Source organism: Drosophila simulans, chromosome X, assembly GCF_016746395.2.
Source record: "Drosophila simulans strain w501 chromosome X, Prin_Dsim_3.1, whole genome shotgun sequence".
Classification (NCBI taxonomy): Eukaryota; Metazoa; Arthropoda; class Insecta; order Diptera; family Drosophilidae; genus Drosophila; species Drosophila simulans.
In genome coordinates, this window is record NC_052525.2 from 11,389,758 (window position 1) to 11,407,449 (window position 17,692).

The window sequence follows — 17,692 nt, forward strand, 5'->3', positions numbered from 1 at the left end:
TTTAAATTCAATTTTCACATGCCCCAAAGAGAAAATTCTTGGCGCACTTATTGGTTTTTTTCGCAAGGGAAATCTTTATTTTGAATTTCAAACAAAATGTTCCATTTTCTTGAGACAAATAGTCGCATGGAGGAAGAATTAACTGACAATATATGGAAATATATACAATTTGTTATTTCGTTTTAAAAACAATGATCAGGCATCTGGAACTGCATTAATATTATTAATAACTAACCTTTTCTGATCCTGATCATTTATTCCGTTGGTTCGGGGTTTGTTAATGTTTGCGTGTTTTTTTGTGGTGTTTTTTTTGTGGTGTACCTATGTAGATCGGTAAATCGCAATGCGTTTTCCTATCAACCATTCGATATCCGATCTGCGCTGGAAGCATGCATCCGCTTTGGGGGATCCGCCAGCGTTTCCGAGCGATTAAAAACGGTGTATCCATGTGTTTTGAGTCTGATTTTGTTTCGTCTTGATTTTTTGTTTGCGTGATTTTCCTTGTTTTTGTTTGATTTTGTTTTCGTGTTTGTTAGGATAACAAATGCATCAAAAAAGAGTCCAAAAAATGTACAACAGTGGGCATACATATATGGGGATCGGTGTGTGAGTAAGCCGCTTTGGCTGGGAAAATGTTAAAACAGGAGCTAAAGATTGGCTGCTGCACTAGAGGCCAGAAGAAGGTTAGAAGATAAGCCACTTGGTGAATACATGTCCTGGGCGGGAGTGATTGCGTCTTTGTTAGGCTCCGGCTGCGAATCCTGGCTGGCAAAAGAGAAAAGAAACGTGTCGAGAAGTTGTCCCATCTTGTGTGGCGCCTCGCTGGCAGATTGTCTCATCCGTGGGCGAACTCCGTCTTGGGAGCGCACTCGTGACTAATTGCCAATGGCCGGTGGCCATTGCCACTGGCAAGACGCCTGGCTATGACACCATGGCCCGCGGCGCTACGGGAACAGCGGCTGCAGCTGTGCATCCTGGCAGCCTACAGTGATTTGCACTCGACATTTCGATCATTCGACATTCCTCTCCCGTCTCAGTCTTCTTTATAACTTTGCAACTCCACATCTTGCCATCTCCGTATCCATCTATCACGCTGCCTCGTCTCGATTTGCCATCTCTAATGTCCCGCTTTCTCCTAATGTTCTTAGGTCGCATTGTTTTCCGCATCTGTCGTTGTTCCCGTGATAGTCCTATCTGCTTTGTCCCTGCTGTCTACTCATGCTACTCCTTGATGATGACTTCAAAGTTGAGTTTGTTGTTGTTTCGTTTGTGTTGCTTGTTATCGATTGTAGTTATTGCACCTCCAGCCGGATTCTCAATAAGGCTGTGAGAACTGATTCAAACTCCGCTCGCCCGACTGCGACACACAAATAATTCGGATTACCTAATACTCTTTTGATTCAGAAATTCACTTCCACACTTACCACGTTAAAGGCAACATCCTGGGATAGCAAACCGTCCATCTGCGATATTTGCCCAAAGTCCTGTGAAAGTTCTGGCTGCTGGGACAGAGCAAAACCGCTGGGCTGGGTCATCTGCAGCGACAAAGGCATCGGTTGCTGACTGTATGGAGCAGCATTGGATACCGAGGTTCCTTGTGTTTGCGGTGCTCCACCAGTCCCACCGCCCATTACCCGCGATTTTCCCAGCTTGTGGGTCTTCTTATTGCCGCCTAGGGAGGCGCTTCGTCCGGCTCCGACTCCAGTGACTCCAATACCCGAGTTACCCGGAGAGAAGTTACCCGACTGCTGTTGAACGGCGCGATTCTGCTTGACCGCCATGATCGCCTGCTGGTGCTGGTTGTAGAAACGCGGCGGAATATTGCTCATGTTCATGAACATGCCAACCGGCACTGGCATGTTGCCTAGGGTTGCTGCTCCATGCTCGTTGGATATATAGCCAATGGAGTCGTGGTGGAGTTGGGCAGCTGCCCAACTGGGTCCTGCCCCTCCGAAGTTGTTGTTGCCACCGGCCGCGCCATTGCCTCCGCTGCCCATGCCAAAGCCCATCATGGAGTTGGAGCTGGGAGCACCGTAGCCGAGAGGTGAGTTTCCGTAGGGACTACCTCCACTGCCACCATACTGGGCGCCATTCATTGCCTGTCCCACCATTTGTCGACCTTGGCCGTAACCGCCACTGCGATCGTAAATGGAGCCCGGTACCATCACTTCCTTAGCGTCGGCAATAATGTTAGACATAAAATGTGCCCCAATGTTCATGCTGTTGACGAGCTTCTTGGGCTTTTGGAAGTGGATGAGCGACTCCTTAAGGTTATTCAGAGATCCCTCGACGAGCACCTTACGGTCCTTGTAGAAGTTGAGCAGATGGTTCCACAGCTGCTGCTTGGCGAGCACTTTGGGATTGCCCACAATGATGATGCCGAACTTGGCCCGGGTAAGGGCAACGTTAAGGCGACGTGGGTCGTTCAAAAAACCGATGCCTTGACGCTCGTTAGATCGCACGCAAGACATGATAATAATGTCCTTCTCACGTCCCTGGAACGCGTCCACACTGGCGATCTCGATCTCCTGGTATAGGCGAGAGTGCAGGCTGCCCTGGTATTGCATGTACTGCACCAGGTACGCGCGCTGACCTTCGTAAGGCGTGATGATTCCAATTTGTTCCGGCTTGATGCCTGCCTTAAGGAATCGCGTCGTAATCTTTTCCACGTTGGCCGCCTCTGTGCGGTTGAGGAACGAGGTGCCGGAGCCGGCAATCTCCTCCTGTCCCTGCGTTACCAGGAAGAACATCGGTCTTTCCGGCTGTGGCCATGGGAAATCCAGCTTAAGGCGACGATCCTCCGCGCAGACGCCGTTCTGCAGCGATCCCTCGTAGAAGAAGTTGGACGGGAACTGGGACAGCTCGGGGTGCATACGATATTGCACCTCCAGCCGGAACGGACGGATGCCCAGAACCACCAGGCGCTCGAACAAACTTTGCGAAAGGCCGGCACGAGCTGCTTTTTTGCACATAACAACCGGTCCCAGCTGGCAGTGATCGCCCACGAGGATCAGCTGCTTGGCGCCCAGCACCACTGGCACCATGCACTCCGGCTCCGTCGACTGCATAGACTCATCGATCAGGATCGAGGTGAACTTGACTCGCGATAGACGTCCATCGCCGGCGCCCACGCATGTACAGCAGATAACGTCGGCAGCCTCCAGCAGTTGGTTCTCGGAGGCACGTTTCAGGCTGCGGTAGCGCTTTTCGTCAGCTGAGCTCAGCTCACCGGTCTCGTCTTTCAGCTGCTGCAGCTTCTTTAGCTCCGAGTTGGTCTCCATGTTACGGATTTGGTTGTGCAGCGCCAGGAAGCTTACCGGGCTATCGATGGCCTCACGACTTTTGGCGCAAACACGCACCACTTTAAGGTTTGTGCGGTGGATCTTCTCAGTTAGCTGATCCACGGCCGTGTTGCTGGGAGCGCACACCAGCACTGTGCCACCATGGAGCTTGACCAGCTGGTAAACGATGGTCGCCGAAGTTACGGTTTTGCCCGTGCCAGGCGGCCCTTGGATCAGCGAGAGCGGACGCTGAAGCGCGTGTTTCACGGCGTACACCTGGCTGCGATTCAAATCGGGCAGATGCGGGGCACTAAAGAGTTTGGGCTGCGGGCCGCGGAACAGCACCTCGTCGTTGGAATCCGCACGACCGTGGCCCAACAAGCGCGAGTAGATGAAGTTTGACACCGAGTTGCGATCGATGGCGAATTTGCGCAGAGCACGAGTCATGCGGTCAAATGACGTGCACTTCCAAATGAAGTCCACCGTAAAGTTGCTGGTGCACTTGACCGGGGCACTCGTTGAGGATTTCAGCTCCAGGCCGACGTCATCGCCGAAATTGTCCGGCACCTTGATAACGTGGCCGACCTCGCTCCACGGATTGTACATCTCGCCCACGTAGTGCAGGCGCAGCTCGTCGCCATGCATAAGCTTCATGTCCGAATCGGTCTTCGCCAGCGTAAAGTAGGCAATGGTCTTTTTGTTGAGGCCGACGTCCCAACGTACCTCGATGTTCTCCTGCGTGGCCGACTCCTTCAGCTTTTGGTCGTATTCGGCCTCGAGGCGGACAAGCGGCCCAAAGGTCTTCTCGTACTGATAGCCATCCTCGTAGCGGAGTAGCACATGTGCTGGCTCCGAGTCAATGCCTGGCTTCTCCAGATCTTGGAACGTGGCCTCAATATTATCCTTCCATAGCTCCTCCAGCTTGTTGATCTGAGCGGCTGAGATTTGGCGCGCTCGCAGCTGTCCCTGTTCGCTGGGTTGCTTTACCAGCCAGGCCAAAAAGCAGCGGTCTGCAATTAGAGGCTTCCACTGCTCCTGGTCCCAGTTCATGTCCTTTAGCGAATTCTGGGCGGCACACGGCTGGCGGCAGAGCAGCACGACCACAGAATCGGCCTTGGCCGGAATGAAGCCAAGCACAAAGACGTTGCGCACACCACAGGAGTAGCACTCCAGGATTGTCTCGCCCAGGGGACCTTCCCCGTGGAGCGTCACCTCGCGGTGCTTGGCCCTCACCAGATGGTTGATGATGTGCGAACCGGAAGTGCTTCCACGACCGTTGCAAAACCATTTGCGGCAATTGTTGCACATGACCACCGTGGCTGGATCATGGATGCCGCAATACTTGCACGCATGCGGCGGCAGCTCCTTCACATACGAGCTGCCAGGCTCGTCGTCCTCCTCTTCGAACTGCAGATCGGCCAGATCGTTGGTGATGCTGGCCAGTCGTGGATGCGAGTCTCCGGCAGAGCGGCGTGACTGTAAATGAAAAAGGGTTATGCCATTTGGGTTTAGCGGTATGTTTTGGGGGACAACTCACGTGCATCTCGAGCTGATCATTCTGGGTCTGGCTCTGTGAGTTGGAGGGCATGGTGAAGTCGCGGTAATCATACTGCGTGGGTTGAGTATCCGCTCCCGGAAGCAGCTCGTTGTCGTCCATGTCCAGGAACGACAGCGCCGAGCTGGGCGCGTACGTGTCCACGCTCATGGCGCCTGTTGTTTCTTCTCACCCAAGGTGATTATGGTGCGTTTCCGAAGGGATCGTGATGAGATCTAGTTAGCAATGAGCATTGGCCGATAGGTACGTTACCCGGATGGGGCTGATGCTTACCTGCAGTACCTGTTCCAAGACCACGGATCGCTTGGTCAGTGTTTCCGGAATTGACAAATACCAAAGCTTGGAGCGTGGCCGCGATGATTATGGTATGGTGATGGTGTCGTGTGTGCGTTTCGCGCTTTCCGTATTCGGGAGCCCGCCGTTCGGCGCTCTTTCGAAACTGTGGCTGTTGTGTGTTTTGAATCAAGTGTGTTCAAGAGTCCCACGCTATTGCGGGGAATGTAGGATCAAAAAAACGAACACTTTCTTGCTCGTTCAACAAATTTGCCCGGCCTGTTTTGCCAGTAATAAATATACGTCAGTTTGCATTTGACTCACGAGGGGTCTATCGATAACCGCAGATGGCAACATCAATCGCTAGTGTTGACTGTAGATAGTATCGGTGACGGGGTGAATAAAATATCGTTTAAGTATTGTGCCTTTAGTAATTCGTAAAATAATTTTCTTGCTAAATACATAAAAAAATTACTGCTTACCAAAATATCTCCCAAATTTAAGAAATGAATAAACAAGCATAGGATTCCCGTACTGCGTATTTATTTAACGGTACTTATATAGTAGACTTTATGATGAACTATTACAAACAGCATTTAACCATTAGGTTTAAATTGATACCGTTGGTACCGTTGGAATTATGCAATCTGTTGGATAAAATGGAGGAACAAATAAAACCTTTAAATATTTCCCACTGGTTAAAGTTTTAGTTGCGAATGCAATCATTATAATCAAAACTTTTTCCGTTATCAATGAATATATGATATAAATATATATACAATAATACGATTCATCAAGATTTACCTTCAGTAGCAAGTGTTCCTTGTAATTATTAGGGGGAATTGAAAACAAAACAAAAGAGAATGCTTTAGTCGAGTTCCCCGACTATCAGATACCCGTTACTCAGCTAGTGTCTATGCGAACGCGAAATTTCATCATTTTTCTGGGATATCGATATATATTGGGAAATATAATGAGAAAAAAATTAAAAATTTTCTAAAGTGTGGGCGTGACTGTTTTGTCGGCTTTAGGGCGTTAGAGTGGGCGTGGCAGAAAGTTTTTTGGCAAATCGATAGAAATTTACAAGACTAATAGAATTAAAAATAAAAAAAATGGAGAAAAATGGTTCAAAAATGTGCCTTCTGCCTGTTGCATACTTTTAAACGTATCTAGTATACCCTACGATCAACGGGTATAAAAATAGGATACACTTAAACTAAAAAACCCAAATCTTAAATAAACAAGGAAACCAATCAAATGTGAACGAATCAGCATAATAAAATACAGTCGAGGTTTTCCCATAAATAATAATACAGTGGTTACCTTAGATTGAACCACTTATAACTTTAACTTTGATTAGCTTAAAAAATATACATATATAGAAATACATATAGCCAGACAAATCAAAAATATGAGAACGCAGCAGCATACTGCAGCCCAGAAAAATAATTGTAGCTTATATTCAATAAATAAATTGTGGGAATAGCTGGCGCAATCCGCAGCATTAACTTTCCCTAAAATATTTCGTCTGTAGTATTGTTCCTGGTTTGAATCGCTGTTGATTTTCATTTTAGAATTAAAGGCGGTCGCACTTAAATTAGATTTGAACAATGTCCACCTATAACACAAAAACGGATTTCAAATATTTGTTATAAAATAACCAACTATGTAATATTTATACCATTTGTGAATTGGCATCACTCACTTTAATTGTCTGCAATTTTTGGATGCAAAAAGCTGTTCTAAACAATTACTTAACAGATCGAGATAATTTACGTGTTACCCGCTCGAGTCTCTGAAACGGTTTGAGTTCAGAAAAAATTTATTTTCATTCATTTACATTCATTCGCATGTATGTATGTGCATATGTTTGGGCATTTTCCTTAAATTGCGACAGCGAAACAATCAAAAAATGCGCATTCATCATTTAAAATATACACTTGGGAAAATAATTGCATAAACCTTAAAGGTAAATGTTTACAAATCTTGCTATTATTCATGTATTTCATTTCATTCATTTATTTTCTTAATTTTATGAATTAAGGTAGCAGAGAAACTGATATATTTTTTTGATTTTGAGCATTTGAATTTGAATATTTAAACACATAAACGTTCAAATTTTGGGTGGTTGCATATCAAACTTCATTTTGCAATTTATGCATTTTTTTCTGATATTATATCTCCTTTTACTCGATTGTGGTGGTATTGAAATGCTTTTAAGAAGTACTTAAAGTTGAAATGAAACCAAGGACGCCTTTGTTAGTGGGTATTTTTATTTATTTATAATTTATTTCAAATTGTTTTAGATTATACACATTTTGGAAGGCTTGCCCAGCCAAAAAGCGAATTAAATATGTAAGTTTGTTTATACGGCTGTAGCATGTCGCTTTCGCTGATTTCGCGACAATTATTATTTATCAATTAAACTTATAGTATATGTCTTGGACGGATTAGTACTATGTTGCGCGAAAATTGATTATCATGAGAAAGTATATCGTGTGTGCAGCCTGGAAAGGCATCCGATTCATCGTGGATTTGCAATCTACTTGTGTCATTTGTTCAATTAGGATACCCCAACATTAGGCTACTCGTATTCAATTCCAATATGCAGTGTATCGAGAAGAATACTAATCAGTAGTAATACTTTTATTTCAAACCTGTGTATGTATCTATCCCAACTACCATAGTGTATATGTATATTTTTAAAGACTGAAGGATCCTCGAATCCATTCAAAACTCAATCGTGTGCATGTGGCAGTTTGTTTATATATACATTTGTAACTAGAAAGTATTGGACTTGCGATCAAATAATTTTGACGATAAGTTGAGAAGTTGTGACTGCTCATACAAATTTCCTATCGAACGGCAGCGTAACATTTAAAGAACACATTTAGCTAGAATTGTAACCATCTGGTTAATTAACTACCCTGCTCTTTTCACTCATCTTTGAACATCTTTGATTAAATGCGAAATCTCAGTTGGGAGTGCAGAACACACGAATCGAATGGAGTTGATACCACTGGGAAATGAATTTCAAAATTACGATAAAAAAAAAAATAATAATCAGAAAACCGAAAACTAAATCATCATACGCTTCGAACTGACAATCAGATTTTTCTTTATAGTGGCTACTTTGTCAGGCAATTGTAATTGGCACGTTTGTTAATTATTGTAAGGTTATTGAGTACTCATGCATATATGACCCATTGATTCGAATTACATGTAAGGGGCATTCCCGAAACTGGTTGAACTGCCCTCGATTACTCGCTCCTGATGGGACAATGGGTGGCTCATCTGGATGTTTTGTGCTATATCGATTGTTAGTTTCAATGGGCGTTGTCTTCCAATCCGTTTACCACTTGCGTGGAGGCAAGGGCATCTCCTTCTCCGCATGGTAGACCCTCCGATGGGTCTCCACGTATTCACTCTGCGTCTGGGTCTGGGACAGCACACGTTCGCCGCTCCTGCCGGTGGCTAAGGCCACTTGATTCGACGACAGGGGCTGCAAAGATTTGATATAGGATGTGCGCATATAGGATCCACGATATGAAAAGTGATTGGTATTCGATTGGAAGACTGACTCACCTGTCGGGCGCGGCGAGTGTGCGGAGTGCCCTCCGGGGAGGAGACCTCCATCTCGTCGGGCGCAGTCCAGTGCTCGGTGAACTCGCTGGCGGATCGGGCCAGCGAGGGATGGCTGAGGGAGCGGTGGAAGGAGCGCCGATCGTCGTCGTCGTAGTACTGCATCCTGTAGTAGCTGCTGGCGTCGCTCACGTTGTCCGGATGGTCCACCTGGTGCGGGCGCCCAAAGTCGACGGTCACCTCGGACATCGAGCGGAAGTCGTTGTGGTCGGTCTGGTAGGAGGTGCGCGAACTGCGACGCGATCGCTGCATATTGAAGGGTCCGCCAGGTGCCCCGCCAGGTCCTGCGCCTGTCATCAGCATGCCGGACATGCCCGGATCGTTGCGGATGGTCCGCACACTCGATCCACCATCGCTGTCGTACTCGTAGAGCGTGGGCAGCGAGCTGCGACGGGAGCGGGTGTCCCATGGCTGCGGTGATGCCTTCTTGCCGCGCCTTGGCGTGCGCATCTCCACGTCGGGATCATCGTCGCCGGGCGGAGCCAGGATGCGAATGATCACGTCCCAGGTCTGTGGCTCGAACATGCGCTCGTACCGGGTGTCCTGACGAATCCGCTCGAAGTCCTCCCTCACCACCGCCTCGGTGAGCATGGTGCGCAGCGAGGATTGGGTGGTGATGATCTCCTTCCACTTGGCCCGATCGTCGTAGGTCAGATTGTGCACGGAGCTCACGTCGTCTTGGCCCACCTCCGACATCTCGGGCTCCTCTAGGATACGGATCAGCACGTCCCAGTTGGGCACATCCTTGTCCTGTGGCGGCACTTCGATCGGCTTCATGTTGCCCACCAGCTCCGGACTGGTGAGCTTTAGCTTGTTGTCGTGGATCTGAGCTGGTAGCTCCGCCGGCGGCAGACTGAGCTCGCTGCGCTCCATCTTGGGCGTAAGGGTCAGTCCAGAGGCACTGGATATGTCCGAGAAGTTCTCCCACAGCTGCTGCTCCCGGTCGCCAGGATAGTTGCGCACCCGCACATCGAACTTAGGATCCACTTGCGGTGGTGGTGGTGGCGGCGGCAGTGGTGCCCTCGGCTTGCTCTTGTACTCCGTGACCCTACGCTTGTGGCTCTCGATGTCCTCGATTGTCTTCTTTTCAGTCACCGTGCGCAGGTAGACATCGTCGACGGTGTGCGAGGTCACCGGTGGCTCCAACGCCGGCATGAATTCATCCTCGTAGTAGTGCATCGTTTCCACAGTCATGTCAGGTGCCTCAGAGGACAAGTCCGTGATCTCACTGGGCGCCGGGCCGTCGGTGTAATCGGACCAGGTCTCTGGGCGACCATCCACCACCTCGTGATGGGTTCGTGTGTACACGGAGAACTTGGGTTCGACGACAGCCGGCGGCGGGAGGGGAATAGATTGGGGTGCTTGCGGTGCTGGATGGAGTTCGGGAACATAGGTGAACTGCGAGTGCATCGTCTCGACCTGCGGCGGCAGGGAGTCCATGGTGAGCACGCTCTCGCGATCCTCGTAGGCCTCCATGATGGTCGAAAGATTGTTGCGATCCGGACGCAAAGTGGCCACACTCTCCGTATCCGAGGTCACTGGGGATGGAGGTGGGGGTGGTGACTTCTTCACGCGCACTTGGACATCGAATTTGGGCGAATCCACGGCGGCCACTGCCTCCTGTATGGGAATCGAGTGGCGGGTCACCGAGGTGGTGGTCATCACCGCATTCGCGGACGGCATCTCCTGAGCCGGAGCATAGTGATCACTGTAGATGCTGGAGGTTTCGTGGACAAAGGCGCGATTCTCGAAGCTACCCGCTGAGCTAAAGGGCAGTGATCTCGTATCGATCTCCTCGATCTCCGAGTGCGATTCACTGGGATAGTCGGAGGGTATCAGTGCACCTTCGCTGCCCGAAGAGCTGTATACTGCCTGCAGGGCGGCATGGGCTCTGGGGATCTTGACGCCCTCGAACGCACTGATGTTACCCACACTGCTGCCACTCAGCTTGGTGATCTCCGATCCGCTGCCCATGCTCATCGGCAGGCGACGTACCACCGGAATTGACCGACTGCGCAGACAGTAGTAGGAAACGGCGAGTCCCAGAAGGAGGAGCGTGAGGAACATGATGGCGCAGATGATCATCAGGATCTGGATGCTCTTCAGCGGCGGCTGCAGCACAGAACTGGTGGCGATCGGGTTCAGGCTGTGGAGGAGCATAGATAGTATCCAAGCAGATAGGTTCGGATGGAAGGACTTACATTGGAGCCGGCAGTGCAGGTGGAAGCGAGGGAACTGGAGGTGGATAGCGGCAGACTATCGTGATGATCTCGTCGCCGTCCATTTCCAGATTGGCGTGGAATCGAACAATGATGTTGTTGGTGAACACACGGGTGGGGTTCTATAGAGGAGAATGGAAAAACCAAGACTCAGATCCATCTGCAAGGTATGTAGCTGTCGCCCTGAAGATACTCACCTGGATGGTACCGCATCCCTTGAGCGGCAACTCGAGTCGGTAGCTGAGGGCTCCCTTTCCACTAACGCGGCACGCACTACTGCGATCATAGTCAGCCTGGATAATGCCATGGAACGGATCGTTGAACTTGAGATCAACCTGTTTGGGGGAAAAGCTTAGTTAATTGCGGCTTTGGGATGGGGTAATCCTCGAAAGGAGATCCAATTACCTGCATAGAACCGGCGGCGCAATTGAGAGCGGCCTTCGTTCGGTTGAGGAAAATCAGTGGACTGATGTCGTCCAGTTTGGTAACCTTTAAGAAAGTATAGTAGTTTTTAAAGCCATATTTTTGCATCTCCGAGAATTCCGTTTGGTATTTCCATAAACAATATAAAACCTCCTCCAGATGCCCAATAATAATTCCCATATAAACGTATAAGCTTAGACATTCCACAACAAACTAACTAGGTGGCTAGGTTCATGCATATTTAATGGCCACTTTCTGCCATGCTCGTGCTCCATTTCGATCCAAGACAATGGGCCTGGGATTTTCCCTAGGATCTGTGCAACTGGCTCTGTGGCGAACCGAGCATCCATTGTGAGTGTGGACCCCACTTCCATCGGAAGTACAGTTGAATATGGAGCCCAAAGTTACTGATATAACACTAGCTTATAAAACGGAAAGATGAAAATGCATCGCTAACATATCATTAATTTGTGGTTGCAGTTGCATTTCCTCATTAAAACCAAGACAAAGCTGGCAAGTTCGCCAGTTTTCTTTAGCCCATTAGCGATGTATCTATTCTTTTCAGCTGCGATTAAGCCCAGTCTTGGATGCAGTTTTCGACATTGACGTCCGTTTAAATGGATAAACTGGCCACGCTTGATGGATGGCACAGCCATGACGCCCCACCTGGCCCCAACAGGCCAACTGGCAATTCCAAGGGCGTTAAACCGAGCGAATGGAGTGCGGTTGGAGTGATCACTCACCTTGCCGTCCAGTGTCGCCTCCTCGGGCAATCCGTTGGTGGTGTAGTTACCGCTGTCTCCATGCTGCACGTAATTGGACTGGGCCGCCGTCTGGCCGGCGAGGCAAATCAGCAGGAGAGCGGCCAGCAGGCCATGCCGTCCTCTTTTGGCCAAGAGTGGCCCTTGGTCCGAGCTCATTTCGGTTGGCAGTTCCACGCGGGGCTCTCCAGAGCCAGAAAAACAGACAAAACGCGGGGTTCGGGCTGTGGAAAAGAAAGCTCAATTAGGGTTTTCCCTTAAAGGAATGGAATAAAAAATAAGAAGTATCCTGCTTGTGTCATGATGTTATCTTTCTCTTTAGATATAAAATAGTTACGTATTCCAAATGGCATACCCAAAAAGCGTACAACATGACGTATGTGTGATAAACATCTAATACGACCTGTGTACCATAAGATCACAAACTCTCTTCGCTTAAATTGATAACAGTGTTTTCTTGTCTGAAGTTCTATCTTTCTCCTAGACTTTCGCGGAACTTCAAAGTAGCTCTGTTAAACAACTGAGCATAAATCAGGTAGTTGAAGTGCATAATTTATTGCCATCGCAAAGGGTACCGTTCAGTTGAACCATCATCCGAGTCTTTGAATAAACTACCTCCACCTCGCACATTGTATTTATTTTGCTTTTGGCTTTTGGCGGCCTTCTGTCAACGACCTTCGCCCCAAATATCGCGAAACGGAGATACATAGATACATGGATACCTAGGCACATACACATATGTATGTGATTCATGTGGAGCACGGCTTAGCTATAAAGCCAAGAACCAATTTTCAAGCGGCTTTTGCTGCGATCTGAGTTCTTTTGTATCTTTTTTCACTTTGCCTTCAATTTTGGCTTTAATGGACAAGCGTGGACCGCCGCAGATTAACAGATGTTCGATGCGAAGATTGATAGGTCAGCCAACTTGGGATTTGAAGAGATTTGCGACTGCCATACGCAGATTACACTGGCTAACACAAAATACACAATGATACAGCAGCACTTTTGCCGCAGAAAGAAATATCTTTACTTGGATGCTGATAATTTGGTTTTGTCATCCAGTTTATTTATTTATGCACGCCATGCCATCCACTTACACTTATTGCATAAAAGCGTCTGGGCTCACGCAATGCTGACAAGACAAGAGATTCGATGTAGAAGTTGAGGCAATTGGTAGACCAATATAGACAGACACCTACGACAATTTAGCCATATTTGTCACAGGCACTCGCCTTGAAGCGGATCTCCATCCATCTGCCGACTGCATTGCGACAAAGCAAAGCAAAGCAAAGCACAAGCAAAGCACAAGCAGAGCAAAAGCAGAGACTAAGCAAAGCAAAAGCAGAGCCAGTTCGAGTCGATCCAAGACAAAAGTGTAGCGAAAAACCAGCAATGGCAGTGGCTAAAACTCTACTCCTCCGATATAAGCTTACCACTTTTAGCAAGAACGGGTTTTTCACTCAGCCAACCAACACAAGGCACAACACAGTTTCAGCAGACAGATTCAGATACGACGAAGCTCGGCTACAGCCACAGATACAGATACATTGGCAGGGCAAAAAGCTGGGCACGTAGGAGCGGATTTTGGCCACAGCCCTGGCAAGGTAACTTAATGGTACACCTGGGCCAAAATCCTGTTCCAGCCGCTCGATTTAAGCCATACAGCACTCGAACTGCACTGGAAATGTATGTACTTGTCAAGGTTGCTGTCGCGTTTCAATAGACAAACTTTGTTATCATTCGAGTGACTCACGAAGCTGGCTTAGATAGGCGCAAAGAACTTGTTTTTGGTTCCACCGGAAACCCGCTATTTGACTGCCCATTTCAAACGGAACTTGAAATATATTATATATATGATTTCTCTAAACTCTGATCTTTAAAATCCCGTGTTTTTGAATTTCGCTTGAACAGCTAAGCTTTTAAGCTGCGTTATTTTATATATATGTACATACATATATACTATATTATATGGGGGCTGTAAGTGCAGTCAACCGGAAAAATTCTAAGGTCCTATGAGATAAGATGTTGACTCAATCATTAAAAATGCAATGAGTCAGTTGAATGCGCCGAAGGCTTTTCTTATTCATTTTTCAGAAAGGTAATTGCGCGATGAAGCATATAAGTAAACATAGAAACCTATTTATGTTTCTTTTTTTTAGTTGTTTAAATGTATAATAAGTAAGATATCGCTTTCTGAAATATAGCGTTTTTTTTTTATTTATGAGTATCTTTTTAAATGTACCTTATATGAATAAAATAACAACCAAAATATTTAAAATCTTCCCCAGTTGGAAAATAAATTATGAGCTCACAACTTTGAATACTTTCCAGCAAAGAAAGAGTTTTTTTTATGTTACTATCCTAATTGCACCGGAAAAATCATAAAAAGTTTTCTAGTTTTATTTTCGTGTACGTGAGGCCGCGCAGAAAATCGCAATTAATTGGATTAGTGTTCTTTCTCATGTAAAAATTTCGGCACACACATCGAAACACACGTGTATGTGCAGCACACCTTTAGCCATGTAAGTGGGTATGTACATATGTATGTATATATGTATGCACAGGTAGGTAAGTATCTTTTGTATGCAGCCTCACAGGCACACTCGCACACCAGCACACACATACACCAACCAACACTGGGAGACCAGAAGGTATCTATAGGATAGGTTCGCATTGTTGCTCAGTTGGAAAAAACTGGTATTTTGACTGGTCGCTCGCTCCGAGTCTCAAACACCCCTGGTAGCTCCACCATGCTCCACAATACTCCGCACACCGCTCCCTCCAGATCCGAGCTATGGTTTAATGATTACGCGACGAACGAGAGTTGGCAAGGCATGAGTACCAGTTGAAATACAAGTGCACCGAGAGAAATAGCAGAGCACATTCTTGAAATCTATCTATTCTATTTCCTTCTTTATACTGGATTGTAAAATTAACCTATACTTTTCATATTATATTTAATTTTATAATAATATTGACAGAACCCTGGCAGAATTACAAATTAGTAAACTTCTTTTATAGATTTCCAACAGAGAATGCAATGCATATTACGAAGTACCGCTCTATTTTGCTCGGTGTACGCCAGGTATGTATCGCGAACTCGAGCTGCGCATGCGCTGTGCGCTTATTGAGCCGTCCAAACCGCTCTGCGCCGCCCCGCATCGCTGCCTCTCTTTCGCGCCCCAAAGACGAGCTTGCCTCATCGAAATGCGTAAGCATCGGAGACACTGCTCGGTGTTTGGTGTTTGGTGTTCAAGCTCTGGAAAACAACAGCTTCAACGGCGGCGTTTCGACAGCATTCCAACTGGGCGATACCCACGCATTAGCCATGAATACTGGTACCTTCTGGTATACAATCGGTACTGAAAATCTGCTGCCTGGTACCTACTAGATTCTGGTTTGGCACACGTTTTACCTTCTTAAGTGGTGCAGTGGCGAAACTGGACTATACTTGTCCTATACTTGCAACATATTTGGTTGCAACCATCTTATATAATCCAATAAGTACCCATATCATGATATTCGTTTTAATTGCTATCCATTCGATATATCTATGCTTCTAGTGAATTCATTGGTACCTTGCTCTATTTGCAGAAGTTTTAAGGTACCATACAGTATAAAGTACCTTTAAAGAATTCTAAGCCAGTTCTAATTGTCTTTTAGACACCAATTACCAGATGACTTGTAGAATATGTTAATGCAGAATCTAACTGCTAGAGAAAAGAATGCACTTCCAAAAGCCATTCCAGCTAATCGATTCAAATTCGGCCAAGAGCTAATTGAAGTGCAGCGACTTAAGAGCCCCATAAGCCCAGTAGCATCCGTCCACGAAAAAAGGCAGTCGTCACGATGGCGATAACAATTAAATTTGATGAAATCATCAAGGCGGTGAGAACTCTCCATTCTGCCACACTTCCGCACACGATCAGATACAATTGAGTGGAGTGGAGTGAAGTGAAACTTTCTCGGATCAGAATCAAACGCCATTTATTCTGCCAGGGGATTACTGTACCTTACTTTTGATCCCTTCTTTTCATTTGTCTGGCAGGGAAAGCCAGATTGGTTCTTTTGTGAATGGACCTGCCTCGATTGGAAACAGGGCGCCATTGTCCACTTGACCGCACACTGCCTATTCGAAATGTTAAGCTTTTCAATTTGTCTACTTGCGGCCGAGAATCGTATCCACCATTCCACTGGGTTAGGATTAGTAATGCGAATTCCTGGAAGACCGACGACGATGATTTATATTCAGTACCCAGAAGGCATCTCAACTGAGAAGGTGTCACACACACCTATCTCAAACTCAATTGAGTTGCAGCACAACACATTTCGATGTTTGTTTTTTACGTGCTAGCACAGTTGCATTATTGAAAACTTAAACAATGATCTTGTGTTTTTAGAAGGTTGGTGTGTTTAGGCGATTAGCTTGTACTTTTAATGGGCCATCATATCGTAAGCCGTCTTTTTTTTATCAGACTATAACACTACTTGGGTCATTATAGTTTTTCTGGTTACCAACTTAAAAACTTAAAACACTCAAAAAAAAAACCAAATGTAGTTTCACAGACGAATGTTATTCACAAATGTTGTTTTCTATTCCATTTTCAAATGCTGTTTGCAAGTTGGGGTATTCAAATTAGCCACGAAGAGAGGAAGAGCTTTCGCAAGTGTATTACGGGAAATAGATATGCAAATAACAAAAACTACAACTTAAACGAACAAAAAATATGAAACAAAACAAAAAAAAAACGCTGGTATATACTTTTTCCGTTTGAGTCGCGCTTCGACGTCTGGTTGATTTTGGATTTACTAAATGCCGATTTGTTTCTCTTCTTGCTTTTCTCACTATACTTTTTTTTTTTTTTTTTGGAATTTTGTGTGATCTGAGACCAGACTTGTCTCTAACACTTGTCCGTGCCCGAACGCGCTCTAGTGGATTACTGGCTGGCGACTGACTGTTTGCTTTGGGCCAGACTGGTTGGATCGGCCTTCTCGGCCCACAGCTTTTGAGCCAAGCTCCCAAGTCGCCAAGCTGCCAGTTAGCCAGGTTGCCAGGTTGCCGAGCTGCGGCTGGGTCTCTGTGCACTTATCATTCGTTGTCTCCCCCCGCCAAACAGCTCTCTGGCTCTCTGGCTCTCTCTGTGGCTCTCTCTGTGGCTCTCTCTTTGGCTCGACGGAGATGATCATCTAACTATAACGAGCGTTTTTTTAACCGAAGATGTCTAAAAGTATGCTCTAACTGGGCTTTGTTTCTCATAACCTGGCTAGAAATGGCATACAGCCGAAGTAATAACTGTTTTGAACAGCCAATTATGACTGCTAACAATGACGGATTTAGGCAAATTAATTTTTTCGGCATTTTATTAAGGCTTCATTACCAATACAAAACATTCCTTAAATTCCTCTGCTCCACTGAGATCAGGTGCTACTACAAGTTATAACAATTACCATGTAAGCTAGGGTATTTGAAGCTTCGGTTCATTCTTTTTTCAAACTTCAACTTCAAACTTTCAACTCACATGTCGCTGCGTGCTGCGT

The 17,692-nt window shown here is 46.5% G+C and overlaps 3 protein-coding genes across 7 annotated transcripts; all 3 read right to left on the minus strand.

The window, feature by feature from the left end:
* Positions 1-47: 47 nt before the first annotated feature.
* Positions 48-5,463, minus strand: LOC6739888 (regulator of nonsense transcripts 1 homolog). 3 transcript variants are annotated; one of them, XM_016180906.3, is made up of 4 exons: positions 5,110-5,463; positions 4,819-4,991; positions 1,425-4,757; positions 48-1,357 (listed from the first exon to the last, which is right to left on the minus strand). In XM_016180906.3, the coding sequence occupies exons 2-4, from the start codon at positions 4,984-4,986 to the stop codon at positions 1,316-1,318; spliced, it is 3,543 nt and encodes a 1,180-aa protein (XP_016039016.1). In that variant the 5' UTR covers positions 4,987-4,991; positions 5,110-5,463; the 3' UTR covers positions 48-1,315. The 3 variants fall into 3 exon arrangements, with proteins under 3 accessions (XP_016039016.1, XP_016039018.1, XP_016039017.1); XM_016180908.3 differs by having other exon boundaries at positions 4,819-5,051; XM_016180907.3 differs by having other exon boundaries at positions 4,819-5,000; positions 5,110-5,462.
* Positions 5,464-6,235: 772 nt separating this feature from the next.
* LOC27208795 lies at positions 6,236-7,120 on the minus strand. 2 transcript variants are annotated; one of them, XM_016184348.3, is made up of 2 exons: positions 6,791-7,120; positions 6,236-6,727 (listed from the first exon to the last, which is right to left on the minus strand). In XM_016184348.3, the coding sequence occupies exons 1-2, from the start codon at positions 6,805-6,807 to the stop codon at positions 6,466-6,468; spliced, it is 279 nt and encodes a 92-aa protein (XP_016039019.1). In that variant the 5' UTR covers positions 6,808-7,120; the 3' UTR covers positions 6,236-6,465. The 2 variants fall into 2 exon arrangements, with proteins under 2 accessions (XP_016039019.1, XP_016039020.1); XM_016184349.3 differs by having other exon boundaries at positions 6,815-7,113.
* A 244-nt stretch (positions 7,121-7,364) lies between these two features.
* On the minus strand, positions 7,365-17,205 carry LOC6739887. Of its 2 annotated transcripts, none has more exons than XM_039297583.2 (7): positions 16,917-17,205; positions 12,137-12,378; positions 11,376-11,459; positions 11,168-11,305; positions 10,953-11,092; positions 8,695-10,897; positions 7,365-8,611 (listed from the first exon to the last, which is right to left on the minus strand). In XM_039297583.2, the coding sequence occupies exons 2-7, from the start codon at positions 12,311-12,313 to the stop codon at positions 8,462-8,464; spliced, it is 2,892 nt and encodes a 963-aa protein (XP_039153517.1). In that variant the 5' UTR covers positions 12,314-12,378; positions 16,917-17,205; the 3' UTR covers positions 7,365-8,461. The 2 variants fall into 2 exon arrangements, with proteins under 2 accessions (XP_039153517.1, XP_039153518.1); XM_039297584.2 differs by lacking the exon at positions 16,917-17,205 and adding an exon at positions 13,252-13,348.
* Between the last annotated feature and the right edge of the window lie 487 nt (positions 17,206-17,692).